This window comes from Balaenoptera borealis, assembly GCF_965194805.1.
Source record: "Balaenoptera borealis genome assembly, chromosome: 10".
Classification (NCBI taxonomy): domain Eukaryota; kingdom Metazoa; phylum Chordata; class Mammalia; order Artiodactyla; family Balaenopteridae; genus Balaenoptera; species Balaenoptera borealis.
In genome coordinates this window covers 99,474,406-99,492,013 of record NC_138874.1, presented here as the reverse complement: position 1 = coordinate 99,492,013, position 17,608 = coordinate 99,474,406, and the positions used below count along the sequence as shown (strand labels likewise).

At 34.4% G+C, this 17,608-nt stretch overlaps 1 protein-coding gene across 1 annotated transcript in view; it reads right to left on the bottom strand.

Annotated features, from left to right (window-relative positions):
• The window catches only part of SMC3 (structural maintenance of chromosomes 3), a 34,151-nt gene that overhangs the window by 10,564 nt on the left and 5,979 nt on the right, over positions 1-17,608 (bottom strand). Inside the window, exons 3-18 of the mRNA XM_082408259.1 lie at positions 17,210-17,248; positions 15,627-15,694; positions 13,675-13,746; positions 13,218-13,297; positions 12,865-12,943; positions 11,339-11,456; positions 10,186-10,361; positions 9,552-9,632; positions 9,153-9,317; positions 8,705-8,826; positions 6,711-6,924; positions 4,299-4,402; positions 4,022-4,121; positions 3,248-3,408; positions 2,776-2,917; positions 855-1,005 (exon numbers count right to left, since the gene is read on the bottom strand). Of these exons, the coding sequence (XP_082264385.1) occupies positions 855-1,005; positions 2,776-2,917; positions 3,248-3,408; positions 4,022-4,121; positions 4,299-4,402; positions 6,711-6,924; positions 8,705-8,826; positions 9,153-9,317; positions 9,552-9,632; positions 10,186-10,361; positions 11,339-11,456; positions 12,865-12,943; positions 13,218-13,297; positions 13,675-13,746; positions 15,627-15,694; positions 17,210-17,248 (1,872 nt within the window). The remainder of the gene's footprint in view (positions 1-854; positions 1,006-2,775; positions 2,918-3,247; positions 3,409-4,021; positions 4,122-4,298; positions 4,403-6,710; positions 6,925-8,704; positions 8,827-9,152; positions 9,318-9,551; positions 9,633-10,185; positions 10,362-11,338; positions 11,457-12,864; positions 12,944-13,217; positions 13,298-13,674; positions 13,747-15,626; positions 15,695-17,209; positions 17,249-17,608) is intronic.

Sequence of the window (17,608 nt, the reverse complement as noted above, 5' to 3'; positions counted from 1 at the left end):
AAAGGGGATAAGGCATCTTTACAACCAAGATTTGCTAGTGGTCAAACCTGGCATCAGTAACAGTGGGACACATTGTGTGGTGCAATAAGAAGTACACATCACTCATGCCAAGAATGCTTAACCTAAACCTAATGAAGAGAAAGCAGTAAAATAATCCAAAACACAAGACTTTCTCTGAGAAAGTGAATTTCTTGGGGTGGGAGGAAAACAGGAGACCTGTCCTATACTGAAACTGAAAGAATCTAAAGAAAAGGCATTGAATGCATCCTTGATTGGATCCTGGATAGAAAAATATTTTTGGACAACTAAGAAAACTTGAGGACTTCCCTTGAGGCGCAGTTGTTAAGAATCCTCCTGCCAATGCAGGGGACACGGCTTTGAGCCCTGGTCTGGGAAGATCCCACATGCCACGGAGCAACTAAGCCCACGTGCCACAACTACTGAAGCCTGTGGGCCTAGAGCCCGTGCTCCACAACACGAGAAGCCACCGCAATGAGAAGCACGTGCACTGCAACGCAGAGTAGCCCCCGCTCACAGCAACTACAGAAAGCCCATGCGCAGCAACGAAGACCCAATGAGGCCAAAAATAAATAAATAAAATATAACATTTTGAGAACGGGTCCAGAGGCTTCACCAAAGAACCAAAGGAAGTCCATGGTGCAAAAAAGGTTAAGAAACTCTACTATACATCAAATGATTATACTTGAGAGACATCAACTAAATATAAAGAGGTGACCCTTTTTACATTCTGACTTGAATAAACCAACTATTTTAAAAATGGACATGAATTTTCAAACACTCTTAAAACTAAAATGGAATTTATCTGTTCAAGGCTAAGAATTATTATTACAAACCTTCCAGGGTAATGCAGTCCATAGTGAAAGCACGGGCCAACTGGGTTGAAACTTCCATACTACGACAAATAAGTGTTTTTCCAAACACATGTTTGAAAGCTTTGTCAAATCTGGGATTGTACCTCAATTTACTTATCATAGGAATAGCATCCTAAAAATGAATATTTTGCAAGCAAAGAGATCAAAACACAATTAAAATGTGTTAGCAGAATCATGAATTACATCTTCCTGAAATACAAATCAACAAAATACCTTTATATTTCAAAACTGTTGGTTTTTATACTGAAAAAGTTAGAAAAATCATTCTACTGAAATATACTGGAAATTGTACTCATGTAAATCATCCAGGTTTTCAATACTAGAGTACAGTGATAAAGAGCTTAGTGGCTCTGGAGCCAGACTGCTCAAGTTCAAATCCCAGTTCTGCTATTCAGATGTGTGCTCTGGACAAGTTGCCTAACTTCTCTATATGACAGTTACTTCATCTATAAAACTGAAATAACAACAGTATCTTCCTGACAAAGTTGTTAAGTCTAGGCAAGTTATATATGTGAAACACTTAGGATAGCCTCTGTCACATAGAAGGGCCGAATGTAAACTAGTAGTATTTCCTCAAAATATTTTCATTTTATTTTATCTCTATCTACAGATATATAACCTAAGTTAGATATTCAGAAAAAAAATTTTTCAGATAAAATTTATTTTCCCTTTTTTCTCTCTCCTCAACTGGCAGAACAGAATTTTTAGAATTTTTAAATTAAGAAATACATCCTACATACAGAAAAGCGCAATAATATGTTAAGCTTTAATTAATAATTACAAAGCAAACACCAATATAACCACCATGGCAGGACATGAAACAAAACACTACTGACACCCAGAAGCCATGAGTGTAACCCTTTCCTAATCACAGTGGTTACCTTCAATGGTTACCTGCTGGGGATGACCACTATTAAAAGTTCATTCGGGTTTTTCCAAAACCTGTTATGGAAGAACCCGAACGAACTTCTTGGCCAACCCAATATAACTTTTGTGGTCACTACTTCCTTGCATTTCTAGTTCTATCATCTAAGCTTATTTTATTCAGGTAGTGTAAAGGGAACCATACTTACATGCATTCTTTTGTGTCTTGCTTCATTCACACATCACATTTATGACTCAATTTCTCCTCCCCAAAACTTCAAAGATAATTTGTAGATTTAAAAGAAGAAAAAGCTAACCACTTAAATAGCTTATAAGATTCTCACTGTTCCTCTTAAATTGTAGATCATTCTCATAGGGTTTTAGCTTTAACCTTAAAAAACAGTGAAATAGTTGCTACTACCATCAATATTCTGAAGCCAAACACCTCAAAGCAATTACATTTTTTTCAAGAATGATGTCTAGGGAATATTTTTAATCTGTTTAAAAATATACCAGCTAATAACAAAAGCAACAGTATGCTTTCTGAGCCTGTCATTTTGCTAGGTATTTTTAATCTAATTTATAAGCCATTTAAAAAAAGTACATTCAGAAAACTTTAAAATATTTACTTTAAATGATAGTTCCTCAGGGAATTCTTCTCCAGCTATTTAATCTTAATTTTGTCTCCTTGAGATACACTCTCAAAGTACCCTGTGCTTATGTATGGTTTGGCCAAAAAGTTGGGGTTCTTCCATAACATCTTAAGAAAAAACCCTAATGAACTTTTTGGCCAACCCAATATTTTAACACTTTGCACATTTTGCAATGGTTTATGTCTTGGCTGTGACCTCTGTCTCCCTTCCTTTCCTCATCCAGCACTATGCTCTTCGGTTAAGACAGGAATGTTTATCTCACAGACCACGTGAATCCCAATGTACAGTGCCTGTGCACTAGGATGTGCTAAACACAAGAAAAAACTTATTGAAAGAAAGACAGATCTTAACACACATCAACTCACATTGGTTTCAGGATAGGCAGTATCTCTTACATCTAATTTGTTAAGAGGCAGAAAAGTAACCTCTCCAGGTAGGTTCATTTTATTAAACTCCATCAAAATCTTCGTGCTGACTTCATCTGAATCAACAATGTGATAAAACAACCTACATGTAAAGAGAACAAGACACACCTGAAGTGCTATAAACATTTAAGCAAACAATTCACTTTTTTTCTATGCAATCCAATTCGTATGGAGAGGGCTACTTAGAAAATTTCAATGGAGGGAGAGGAAGTACAAAAAAGGGAAATTTCTAGCTTCTACAATTAGGAACAAACACTTAACATCTACATCTTTAATTAGAAAATTAAGTAACTGAGGATACAGGATGATCATGGGAGACATATTGTATTAAAACTACAAAGAGTTGTTTCTTAGGTTACTCTTATTCCCTCGTTCCTTTAAAAACTCAAAATATCAAGCAAAAAAATCTCACCTATTTCCAGCAGTGACTTCCACGCATGTGTAGAAAGCAGGCTCACATTCAAAGTTATTCATCACGATACCATGATAGCCATTTTGAACATGCTGGTTTATTCCCTTTCGACGAAAGTGGTCTAGCACTTTGTTTATACTATCTATTCCATTTAAAATGGCCTGTTTAGAAGTGAAAAATATTAAAATAGTGCCAATGGCACTCCTGCTGGTAAGAAATGAACCCATTACTCTAAACATTAAAAAATATACCAAATTGGGAGAATGGGATTGACATATACACAAAATAGATAACTAATAAGGACATAACTGTATAGCACAGGGAACTCTACTCAATACTCTGCAATGGCCTATATGGGAGAAGAATCTAAAAAAAGAGTGGATATATGTATATATATAACTGACTCACTGTGCTGTACACCTGAAACTAACACAACACTGTAAATCAACTATACTCCAATAAAATTTTAAAAAGATAAAAAAATTAAAAATATACCAGAGATTAAACACTCTCCAAAAACAGGTCACTCCCTTGAAATATGCCAACTACGTGCAATACTTTATATCATGGATTCTGTTCTATGACATCAGCATTAAAAATGGACTCACCATCTAAAAATCAAAAGTGCTATCTTTAATAGTATGGGTGCTTAAATGATACCCACTGTTTCGTATTTATAAGACAAGTAATTTGCACTCTACTCTTGAAAGTTAATAAATTCTTGTGCAATAATAACTGACAATGCAAACTGAGGTAATGAAAGAACCTGCCCACCTTTCCTGTTGCAGCTCTAAGAAGTTGCTGTTTCTTTTCAAGATCTTCTCTTTTAGCAGCAAGTGCTTGCTGTTCTGCATTCTCCTCTCTCCATAAGTAACTAATCAATAAAAATTAGACTGTCTTTAATTCTAAAAATATTAATACTCTAATAGTATACAATTTTGAATAAATACTGAAATTAAACTTCAATACTTAATTTATAACTTAAAGACTGTTTAACAGCCAGTAATTACATTACTCAAAAATATTAAGACATATTTTAGGCTATACTAACTTTCTTTCACTTTGTAATTCATCTTTCTTATTTTTTACTTCATAGTATTTTCTGTCCAGTTCTTCAACTCGAGCTTTGACTTCATTAAGATCCTGATCCAGTTTCTATGGAAATAAAAATAATTCAAATTTAAAATCCAATTTCATACAAACTAATCCATAGTGACAGAAAGCAGATCAGTTGTTACCAGGGGATGGAGGAGGAGGACAGGAAAGGAGGGAGGAAGGAATTACCAAGGGGTATGGGAAACATTTTGGGGTGATGAACAGGCTTGTTATCTTAATTGTGGTGATGGTTTAACAGGCATATACATATATCAAAACAATTAATTTGTTCATTAATGTCCTTACTACTTCTATAATACACACCCTAGAATTTTAGAAGAAAAATACATTAATAAATTCTCAAAACACTGCAGTGCATACTTTTCGTACTTCCCCCTCTAAGCACATACACTAGAACATAAGAGATGTAGGAATATACTAAGAAGCAAAAAGGCTGTTTTGTACAATTAATTAGCACTGTAAAATTATCTCTATCCATTATAAAGCACAGAGTTCACCCTCACAAGTGGTCATTTTGATACACTTAAGTGTGACTAAAATATTGAAAAATAACTTCAAGCTTGAGAAAAAATGAATAAAACCTCTCACTGGAAAATCTTGGTTTATCATTAAACTTTTTCAAAAAGGGCATCTGTTGAGGTTGATATTTCCATGAACTCAAGACAAAATGCCTTTTCTTTATTTCAAGACAGGACTGTAGCTATCGCAGCTGAAACTATACTAACAAATTCCCAAATAACTGACTACCTCGATCAACCTGTGTTTTCCATTCCTTCCATAAAATATCCTGACCAAAGCCCAAAGTACGCTGGACTCTCAAGGCCAGTAGGCTGTCTATTACTCCTGGTCACTTTTCCCATCAGTTGAGTTGTTTATGGTTACAGAGTCAGTTCTGTTTGCTCCCTAGTATGTTTTTGTTTTTGGGTAACTGATTACATTAAATATTAGATAAACTGATGATATGAGTACAAGGAAGAGTTGTTTATTTAAAAAAATTGATTTAGTTTTGGACAAACTCAAAGGTGACTCACTAAAAACTGGATTAAATGGGCAAATCAACTCTAAAAGACTAGGGAAAATAATTATTTAATATATAATACGTAAGTTAATAGATACTGTGCACTTTATAACAGTAATTCAAAATGTCAAGTCGCAAAGTCAAGGAAAGACTGAGGACCTGATCCAGAATAAAGGAGATGACAGAAACATGACAACTAAATGCAATATATGATCTTATATTGAAACCTGAATTCTGTTCTCATCCAACTTTAAGGAGAACTGTATTTACATGTGTGGTTCATAACATGAAAGTCCCCTAGGAACTCCAATCACTACTCATATTCATAAGAAATATCTTGGGCTCTACATCAAAAGATTGGTACACACTCTGCTGGAGGATGTTGATAAAGAGGCTGTGCATGTGTGGGGGCAGGGGGCATATGAGAAATCTCTATACTTTCCTCTCAATTTTGCTGTCAACCCAAAGCTACTCTTAAAAAAAAAGTCTAAAAAATAAAGACTGGTACATAAGCATATATTTATCTATTTAAGATTAAATACTTATGTTTATATATGTGTAAAAAATACATATAAATATACATAAAATATATATAAGTATACACATTTAAGATTTTATGCTTTTAGTGGCTTTTTTTGATAAACCAACCATACCAACTGGTACAGATCTCATGGGGTAAGAAGGTTCCTTCTAGGCATGTATATATATATATTCTCCTCACCCTACACCTGTCCTACACACTCCCTTCTCATCACTTCCAATCACCTATATATATCCACACATATCACTTAAAGAATTTTTCTCCCTAATTTTAAATAATGTAAGATCTTTCTTGCTCTAAAAGTAATGATTTTATCTTCTACTTCACTTTTTAAGAAAATGCTAACTAAACATGCATAGTAAATGTTTAATTCATTTAGAAAATGTTATAAAATCACCAATGCTTTAACAAAATATATATACATTCTGCAGTAAGTTATTACTTTGACAGAAAATTACATTAGAATATAAAAATGGAAAAATTTTAAGTTATTATAAAGTCACGTTTTAGTTAAGGGCAGAGTTCAGGTACATATTACCAAGTCATAAAAATATATTTTAAAATATATTCAATCTATATGGACACTCACTGACATGCAAGAACTCTTCTTTGAAAAAGAGAACTACCATATGTATCATATTAAATTGTGCTGGTCTTGCCTAATTAAGTATCTGGTCTTGTATATTTTAAGATAAACCATTTACAAATAAAACTTAAAGAAATAGATAAAACTGCACATGTTCACACTCTTCTGAAAGATTTCACAAAGCAGCTATGAAAGTTCTTACATTATACTGCTCCAGATTTTTCTCTTTATTTGCCTCAGTGTCCTCCAAATCCTTATGTATAGCAGCAATCTGTCTTTTCTTGTCATTAATAGCCTGATCTAAAGACTTGAGTTCCTTTTTAATCCACTTATCCCTTTCTTCTTTTGATGTAAACTGGCTTCCTCGACCCTGCTTTGCATAAAGATCCGTTCTTTCCTGCGTAGCTTGGGCCAATCTACACAAGATAGAAGAGAATGGTTTGAAAAGGACAACAGGAAATAACCAAGTTTAATTGCAATCGATACCTCAAGAGTAAACAGAGACAATAACCATTTCTATAATTCCATAAAAAAAGGAATTAAAGGGAATTCCCTGGCAGTCCAATGGTTAGGACTTTGCTCTCTCACTGCTGAGGGCCTGGGTTTGATACCTGGTCAGGGAATTAAGATCCCACAAGCCGCACGGTGTGGTAAAAAAGAAAAGAAAAAAAAAAAAAAGAAGGAATTAAGTATAAATAAAGCAACTGTTATCTAACAGAGTTCCTGGAACTAGTTCTATATAACATTAATTTAACTGCAAAATCACAGTTACAGTCAGGTAAAACAGCCCATCCCCTAAGGATTTAAGGTCATTCCAGGTCTGGGTTAATCAGTAAACCTACACAAATCTAGTATCCCATATCTCAGCAATTTTCAAAAATGCTCCAACTATATTTAACTATTTGAACATTTTCAACTCCTTACAATAAAAGACACTATAAAGGTTAAAAGGCAAGAGAAAACACTTACAACATACAGAACAAATACTAATGCCCAGGTAACATGAAACAACCCTATAGAACGTAAGAAAAAAAATCAAGGGGCTTCCCTGGTGGTGCAGTGGTTAAGAATCCACCTGCCAATGCAGGGGACACGGGTTCGAGCCCTGGTCTGGGAAGATCCCACATGCCGCGGAGCAACTAGGCCCGTGAGCCACAACTACTGAGCCTGCGCGCCTGGAGCCTGTGCTCTGCAACAAGAGAGGCCACAATAGTGAGAGGCCTGCGCACTGCGATGAAGAGCGGCCCCCGCTTGCCCAACTAGAGAAAGCCCTCACACAGAAACGAAGACCCAACACAGCCAAAAATAAATATAAAAATAAATTTAAAAAAAAAAAATCAGAAAAAATGGGCTTCCCCAGTGGCGCAGTGGTTAAGAATCCGCCTGCCAATGCAGGGGACACGGGTTCAAGCTCTGGTCTGGGAAGATTCCACATGCCACGGAGCAACTAAGCCCATGCACAACTACTGAGCCTGTGCTCTAGAGCCCATGAACCACAACTACTGAGCCCGCGCACCTAGAACCCGTGCTCCACAACAAGAGAAGCTACCACAATGAGAAGCCTGCACACCGCAATGAAGAGTAGCCCCCGCTCACCACAACTAGAGAAAGCCTGCGCAGAGCAACAAAGACGCAACACAGCCAAAAATAAGTAGGATAAAATAAATAAATTTTTTTAAAAAGCGGAAAAAAAAATCAGAAAAAAATGGACAAAAGATATCAACAGGCAATTCATTAAAATGAAAATAAGTGGCATAAAAACATGACAATGTACTAAATTGTGAAATCAGCAAACGTTGGCAAGTCCAATCTATGGATACTAAAATGTCTAGATGTTAAAATGACATAAAGTGGGAGAATGAACACACAGCAGGATACAATTTGGGTAAAAAAAGAACAATCATCATGCATGTTTTTAAATGCCCAACATTTAGCTATGTTATCTTGGGCAAGTTATTGAACCCCCCCAGAGCCTCAAGTTTGTCAAATTTACAGTGGTGATACTGTGGATCTCCTAGGGCTTTTCAATAGGCAATAAGCATACAATAATGCCTGGCCGACACTGCCTATTACTTTGAAATGGGCATTTAACTTTTGCCCTTATTTACTGTACCTTCTTAACCCGTAACTATTTAATAAGGTTCTATAGAGGAACAATGTAGAAAATTAGAATTGTTGGTAAAAAAAATCCCAGACCTAGCAATTCCTCGCTCTTCTTTTTCTTTTACACTGTTGAATTTAGGTTCTGTTTCTGCCAGTTCTTTCTGCTTTTCTTCTATTTTTTCAAGCAGCTTCTGCCTTTCTTTTAATAAGCGTTTCTGTAAATGAAGATAAGTAAAAATGCAATCTGTTTAAAAACTTTTGCTTAATTTATAAGTCTAGCATAAAATATTTTCTCATAAAAAAAAATTCATGAGACTGATTGTGCAACACAAAACTAATTTTTAAACTGATCCTGCAACACAAAACTAATTTTTAAATGTAAGTAACAAAGACAGTACTCAGTTGCAACTTGAATGCAAATTATTTTAATGTGCCAAATCTTTTACAAAAATTCAAGCACCCGTGCCACAGAAAGGACTGTCCTCTGCAGTTCCCACTCACCTGAACATTTATATCTTTCATTTTTAGCACTTTAACTCACCCTCTGTTCACTATTGCCTGCCAATTCATCTTGTAAATCCTTGGCTTTAAGCTCCAACTTAGTCCTCTGCTTAATCTGTTCTTGTCTTTCAGCACTGAGCTGCTCCTTTTCTTCTTTCATAGCTGAAATTTTTGTTTTCAGTTCTCTAACTTGGCGCTCAATATCCTACTCAAAAAGTATCAAATAGAAACAAGTTAGACAACTAGATATACAACAGCAAAATCAGGACACCATTGATTTGTCTCTTCTTTTTCTTTCATTTAAACTTTCAGTACTACTGTCTTTCCAATACTCAATCTCAGTGACACCCCACTTGAAGTTACCATTCTATAATTCTGGTACAAAAAGTTTACTGTGGTCAAAAATATGACTTAACCTAAACCTGGTTTATAACCTTACCTCCATTTTATCTCTTGCATCCTGCTGGGCGTCTCTTAATTGTCTGGATTTTTCTCCGCTAGTCTCTCGCTTAGCAGAAAGCTGGAAAAAAAACCAAGCTATGATTTCTAACTCATTTCGAATTTGTTCAGTATTTAAAATTTTTAAATATCTGCTAAATTTTAAAATATCTGCTAAATATTTTTAGCAAAATTTTTAAATATCTGCTAAAATAAGCATTCACTTAAAAAATTTTTCCCAAAAGTAATTGTAGTGGTTTTAAATAGAAAACGCCTGTAGTTTTCGGCATTACCTAAGACAAATTTTTGTACAAAATGTCAGCAATACTAATTACAAATTACACCTTAAAAAGCCAGGAAAAAATCCATGAAACTTTAAAGGTGGCTTCCTCTCATCCTGGTCTGCCTGACACCACCACCTAATTATATTTCAGATACAACTACAGCAAGGACTATGTGGGTCTAGGCATTTTCCTTGGAGTAAACTGATAGTGTAAATTTGCTGGGTAATGAATTCACTAAGAGGTTTTAAAATTTTGAAGTTTGTGTTTAAAAATCATTGAAAAGTATAAGTATAGAATGAGTTTAATATATTCGTAAAAATAAAATTAAACTGAAGTGGCAAAGTATTTTACCTCATCAAGTTTTGCACGAGTCTCGTTAAGTTCCTGATTGTAAATGGTGTATTCCAGGGCTCGTCTCATCTTATCCCACTTCTGATACTGAGCTAGTTCTTCCTTTTCTTCTTCTAAGGTATGTAATCTCTCTTCAATGTATTTTAACAACTCATTGATTTTTTCCCGTTTGCCCTCTTAAAAATAAATGGGAGAGGGGTGAAGGAGTTGAATAAAATTTTTATGTAACATCAATTCTCAAATATACCATGAGTTAAACTTAATCTTAAGAATGTTAGCATTATTTCTTTGATATTATGTGGTAACCAAATCCAAGATGCTAAAATGGCAATTAAAATGCTTTATTATGAAAAGCATCAGAGAATAAACACATGGTGACACTGATTCTTTTATTACATGTGGTAAAGGCCTCTGTTTAAACTTCCTTTAAAAGCCAGTGTGCCTTCCCATGACATTAAAAAAAAAAAAAACCGTACTTAACATCACTGGTGTCACTGATTCTCAATTCTTACAACAGCATTATCTATAGCTGCCATATATTGAATACCAACTATATTCCAATCATGGTGCTACTTTGCTCCTCTACTCACCACTACAAACTATAAAAAAGGATTTCACAGATGGGAAAGTTATGGACCAGAGAGGTCAAGTCTAAAGTCACAATATCAGGTAATTATTAGTCAGATTTTGAACCCAAAACTGTCTGACTCTAAGCCATGAGAGGGCACAGCACTTGAAAAGCAAAGTAGGGTTTCCACAATAAATGTACTAAGGAAGACTGGAAGTTCAAAATTTCACATTTACTTGCTCCTGAACAACTTAAAGCCTAATGCCAACTGATATTCCAGCAATTTTTTTTTTGAGGATTACATACATTATTATCCTCACTAATAATAAAAAGGACATTAGAGGCACAAAGTAGGTGACCTAGAAAAGCACTATTATCTCACAGTAACAACTCTTTATTCAAAGAGACAAATTATTGGAACTCTCAAACCTTAAACCTCCTGAAACTAATTTTTTCTCCATTCAGTATATAGGCAAATTATCATACAATATACTTCTGAGAATAGACAACTCCTCTCAAGTATCATAACACAACGAAAAAGTAATTCACAACAAAAAGAATAAGGTAGAATCACATTTATTTTACCTGTTTCCTTCATTAAAGAGATGCTTTCTTCTTTTCGTTCATCATACACTCTAGTACCAGCTACTTCTCTTAATAGTTTTAGTCTCTGAGAATCTGGTGCTGTTGCCATCTGGTTGATCTAAAAGTTTTAGAAAAATAATTATTTACAGAGCTACAGACTGCTCTTTAAGAGCTCTACCCTGAAAGTTATTCACATGTTAAGTTTTAAGTATGAGTTTGCACTGGGAAAACAGCAATGAACAGAAAAGGTCTTGCCCTCAAGGAACCTACTTTCCAGTGGAAAAAAACAGGAAGTATGCATACCATTACATTATAATTGCTATGAGGAAAAACAAAACAAAACAAGAAAATATAGCATAAAGAGTTGGAGTGACAGTAATGTTCTTGTAAAAGAGGCAGACACAGATGGCTTATATGAAATGACATATGAGCAAAAATTGAAATGATGTAAAGGGACCTATGTTGCATGTGTGCAGGAAGACTCAGATAACTGCTTTAAAATCAGCCTCCTTTTATTTTATTTTATTTTTTAAAGTTTTTTTTTTTTTGATGTGGACCATTTTTAAAGTCTTTATTGAATTTGTTACAATATTGCTTCTGTTTTCTGTTTTGCTTTTTGGCCTCAAGGCATGTGGGATCTTAGTTCCCCGACCAGGGATCGAACCTGCACCTCCTGAGTTGGAAGGTGAAGTCTTAACCACTGGACCGCCAGGGAAGTCCCCAGCCTCCTTTTAAAGAAATTTCTCTTATAAAGACAGTCTTTTCAAAATCTTGCTCTTAAAGTGAAACTCCATATTCTTTCTAATCACTTCTTCTGAATGCTAACTTTGCAACACATACCTAAAAAAGTCTCCAACATGAAATAAGAAGTGGACATTTTAAAAGGATTTTCCCCTAGTTCAATATAGCACAACAGAAAACTATCAGGACACTGCAGGTATGTTCTAAGAAAAAGAAATTCTTTTAGATATATATAGTTAAAACATACGAGGAAACAGTAGAACAATCAGATAAAGTATATAACTCCTAAAAACTATAAAGAATATAAATTGTATTAAGGGAAAACAATATGTAGCACTATGGTAGATTTCTGGTAATGTAAGCTTTCTAGCATTTTAACTCTGTGATATACTAACAGAGTATTAATTTCAGAAAGTAACTTTTTTCAAATGTGATTTTTATAAAGTTTCTACAACATTCTTTAATATGATTGTAACTTCTACAAACCAAAAATGTCTTCCAGTACAGTGCACCTTGGTAAATGATACAGATCACCAAGAAAACAAGATCCACTTAAATAATTCTACTGAAATACTTTTACCCCACTATGCAATGGATCTATTTTGTACATAAATTTATGGCCACAAAAAAGGTAATACAAACTTCAGTGCAAAATAAATCAATGAAAACAGAAGACAATAAGGTCTATTTTCACTCCAACTTAACCACTAGAATGAAATCAAACTCATCATTCAATGAATATACTCAGAAAACAAATTCCACTTAAAAAGATACATATTTCTTACCTTTCCTTGTTTAACAATATAATAAGGATTGCTTCGAGAAAAACCAGCACTTTCAAGGAGATTCATCACATCATTTTTCCTGTTGATAAACAATTAAAAAAAATTTTCAAATACATAACAATCCAACTATAAGCAAAAAGAGTACACTAACTCCTAAGTTAAGGTGCATGAAGGAGTACAGAACAGTCATTTAACCCTTCTGTTCTATCAGCCTCAGAGAATCTTCTGATTCTTATATTTATGCTCTAAATTGTGATTTGTTGAACATGAGGCAAAAGTACCTCATATATGAGGCAAGTAAAATACTTTTACTCTTTTGTGTAGAAATTACAGACATAAAGAAAAATGCGTACGTGACCATTTTCTTGTCTAAGAAATACTGATCCTTTTTGGCACCAATAACTCTTCGAAGTGAAACTTCCTCTTTGTCAATCTAAGAAAAAAAAGGAAAAGCCCAAAGGTAAATCTAATAGTAAAAGTGGAAACTTTATAGTTAATAAGGTCATTTCAGAGTCCCTCATCACAGCAATTATTTTGAAACTTCAATCATCTCACTAAAGATATGCCACGAATACTCAATTCTATGACAAAGACATTTTTTCACAACAGCTTACACATTCCCATTTGTTTACCAGAATATTCATTACAACTTTAAGACAAAATTAGTATGTAAGCCGTAGTTATTTTAGTATGAACTAAATTATAAAAGCCGAAGTACAACTATAAATAAGTGTTTCAAAGCATGAAAAAAGTCAGTTGCATCAATAAAATTCTCAATGTTACTACTGAAAAGAAAAAGCAGTTACTCACTGGCAACCTGTTGTCTGAATTGTCAAAAATAATCTCCACAAAAGCAGAAATAACACGAGGTCCTGTACCCTCCTAAAACATGAGAAAAATTAATGTGTTGCATAAGTGGTGTTTTCATATTCTTTAAATACTTTTAAAGTTTAGTGCATGGTAACAAGCCTGATCCAATGGAGAAAAATTTCTATCAGACTAATATATATCCCTCTTGCCAAAGCAGCAAACACTGGATTAGGATAACAAAACTCAACCAAACAGCTTTTGATTCTGAATTTTAAAAATGCGAACTATACAAGAGATGTCAAAGTTAGATTTACATAGGTCTTGTTCTGCATATCACTTCATTAGAGCATAAGACCCCACAGCCACCCAATTTTACCTATTTGCTAAAATATAAAACACTTTGAGGCTTCTCTCTTATAGATTCATCTTAATGCTAGAAAGGAACCCTAACAAGTCACATGATAAAAACTGTCTTTTTAAACATTTGAGATATTCTATATAGTTTAAAATCTGCTATGAAAACATATGCATTTAACATATGGGTCACATTTAGACCGATTTGTGACCCAACTACTTACATACCCAGCCCAGATAATTTCTAGATTGTGAAAACTGCTATTATGTAGTAGTTCAATACAATGAAGAATGATACCTAAAGAAATTATTCTTTTAATGCTAATCTGAGAAACCTAGAGAGAAATTTTTCTATAGGGAATCAATCCTGATTACTGGACTAAAAATTCAAATGTAAGAGTTGGGGGAGGGAATTCCCTGGCAGTCCAGTGGTTAGCACTTGGCTCTTTCACTATGTGGCCCTGGTTCAATCTCTGGTTGGGGAACTAAGATCCTGCAAGTCACACGGCGCAGCCAAAAAAAAAAAAAAAAAAAAAAAAATAGTGAGGGGGAGAAAAAGATAATGGTTAGAAAAAGAACTTTAAGTCTGAGAGATACTGTGGAGATATATTGAGGAATCTCGCTTTCTGGTCTTAAAATTAATTATAAGCCATATTTAAACGAGACAGGGACTTCCCTGGTGGTCCAGTAGCTAAGGCTCTGCGGGGGCCCAGGTTCGACACATGGTCAGGGAACTAGATCCCGCGTGCTGCAATGAAGATCCTGCATGCCGCAACAAAGACCCAGTGTAAGTAAGTACGTAAGTACGTAAGTAAATAAATAAAGTTACATCATTTTATCATAGCCTTTTATATTTTATCCTAAAATTAGTTTTTATTCATAATTATCTAAAGAAAAATTCTAACAATTTTCATTACTATAAATATACTGGCTTTCATATTGGATGTTAACCATTGTTACCAAATGATGTTACCATTTAAGTATAAATATGGCTAAAAATAACTTTATGTTGTTTAGTTTGTAATGGTTGCTTTTCTATGCTCCCAATTAACTTATTTATTTATTTACTATTTATGTAGGCTGCACTGGGTCTTGGTTGCGGCATATGGGCTCTAGAGTGCGTGGGCTCAGTTTCTGCGGCACGCGGGCCTAGCTGCGGTTTGTGGGATCTTAGTTCCCTGACCAGGGATCAAACCTGGGCGCCCTTCATTGGGAGTACGGAGTCTTAACCACTGGACCACCAGGGAAGTCCCCACAATTAACTTCTGATTCTGAGTCTCAAAGTTTCTAATCCCCAACCTAACTTTCTCAGCAAACCTGCTTCCAGACCGTTACCAGGTCATACTCCTAATAAAGAATTTATATGGAAGGCATATCCATCCATAGGGAACTCGCACAATTTTCTTACCATTATATAAAATTTAAGCCTTTATCCTGCATTAATATAGTAAGCTAAATTTCACAGCAGAACAACATACATAAGAGATACACTGTGTCATGTTCACAAAGGATCTGAAACTTGAAAAAATAATTTTGTTTACCAGAATTGACAATGTATTTTTAGAAGTATTTAATATCCATAAAGCAGTCTCACTCACATGTAACAAAGCCAATCTCTGTTCCGGACGAAGATGACTAAACTCATCACTGAGAACAAACTGAATTGCTAGAAATACAAAAACAACTATTAGTAGGATCTAAAAAAGGATTTATGCCTTAGTCATAATTTCCCATACCTTCGCAGAATACAGTATATCAGGTAATGAACAATGCAGATAAAGTAGATTACCTGTTTCATATAGACAAAAGGAATGCAGAAAATATGCCTGTACTTCAGATTAATCAGCTAGGAAATGATGATATTAGAAAAACATTAAGTTTTCACTGAAACATTTAAGGTAAGAAAATAAAAACACTGAAATACACGAACAGACAAGTAGAACTAAGGTGTACCTCTTGATCAAAGAATACATGGTTAGGTTTCACGCTATAGTTGCTTTTATCCACTAGATATAAATAATATAAATTAAAATATTTAACAAAATAGGATATACTCCTATAATATCCTTAATTGCATACTTTGTCAAAATAAATAGCACTAAGTAGGAAATGTTTCAGATTTCCACTTTCTACTGCAGTACTTACTTACCCTTTGTCTTCTGTAAGAAGAAGCCATTCCTGCTTCCATAGAATGCCTAACTGGACCACCCTCTCCTAGAAATGGAACTCTTTACTCAACTGTTCTATTCCCAGTCCACCCAAGAGAGCTCTGACACTCTGAAAGAGGGAGTATGTATATACGAATGTGTATGCTGGGGGTGGAGGTGGGGATTGGTTTTCTTTTATAATCACCTTGGAGGGGACAGATTCAAACTGCCCTCATCCCCCCTGGAGATCATGAAATATTAATACTTCCACTCCAATCCTACTCTTCTCACCATCCCCAAATTACAACCACTGATGGGGTACAGAGTACCCCTTAGATTTATAAGCAAAGGGATAGAACCTTTGCTATTACTACACCATCCTTTTCCTCAAGCACTACTCAACTAAGAGGTTCAAAATTTTTTCAATCTACTCCTTGTACAGTCCAAATCTGTTAAAATATTTTTTCTCCCCAAAGAATTTAACAGAGGCATTACTATTCTTAAACGCATTTTATCTTTAGAGATAGTTTTCAAAGCTCTACTTACTATCTTCTGACAACCAACAACTGTCTTTGTTGAGTCTAGTTTTTTACACCCCTCCATCTTTTATTAAAATAATTGATTTGGATGAAACAGATAAGCCATTTTCCATAACAATATTAACTATTCTACTGCACTTAACATTCTTTGAATCTCTCTCTCTGCATTTACAACATTTATATACAGCACTCAAGTTTAGAAAGCACTTCCATACATATTATCTCATTTGATTCTCACAACCCATCTAAGGTAGGCAGGGCAAATATCTCTGTTTTTAAAGTGAAAGAGTACTTTGAGAAGTTAAGTGTTTTGCCCAGTCTCACATGGCTAATCACTAGAGTAGAGCTCAGATTCTTATACTCTAAACCCTCTACATTAAATTGCAACCTCGTTTGAAGAAGTATTTCTTGTGTTTCATGCAGACATAACCTCAGATAAACTACCGTAAGATACCTAGGTCTTACTATGTTTAGAATTCAAAAAACAATACCTACCATAAAAAAAGTTACTTTTTCCAGATCCATTTCTGCCCACTACAAAATTTCAAAAAGTCCATGTTATTTTGTATAAAAAACATTAAAACTTTACAGAAAGCATTCAAAAAATATAAAATCCAATTTTCTAACATAACATCTTAAAAACTGAAATTAAGTACAACAGAACAGTGAACAACAAATCAATAAACAAAACAGCTTTAATTACCAGATGAGTGCAATTTTTGTATAGTCTTCAGATAATTTTTTTCTTAAAGAAATTTATTTCATTGTTTATTTTTTTGCTCTTTCCCAATAGTTTAAAATTAACAGGAATAACTAAATATACTACCTGGTTTTCATGATTTATAATCATTACAATGGACATGTAATTCTATTTTAATTGTATATAATAAAATA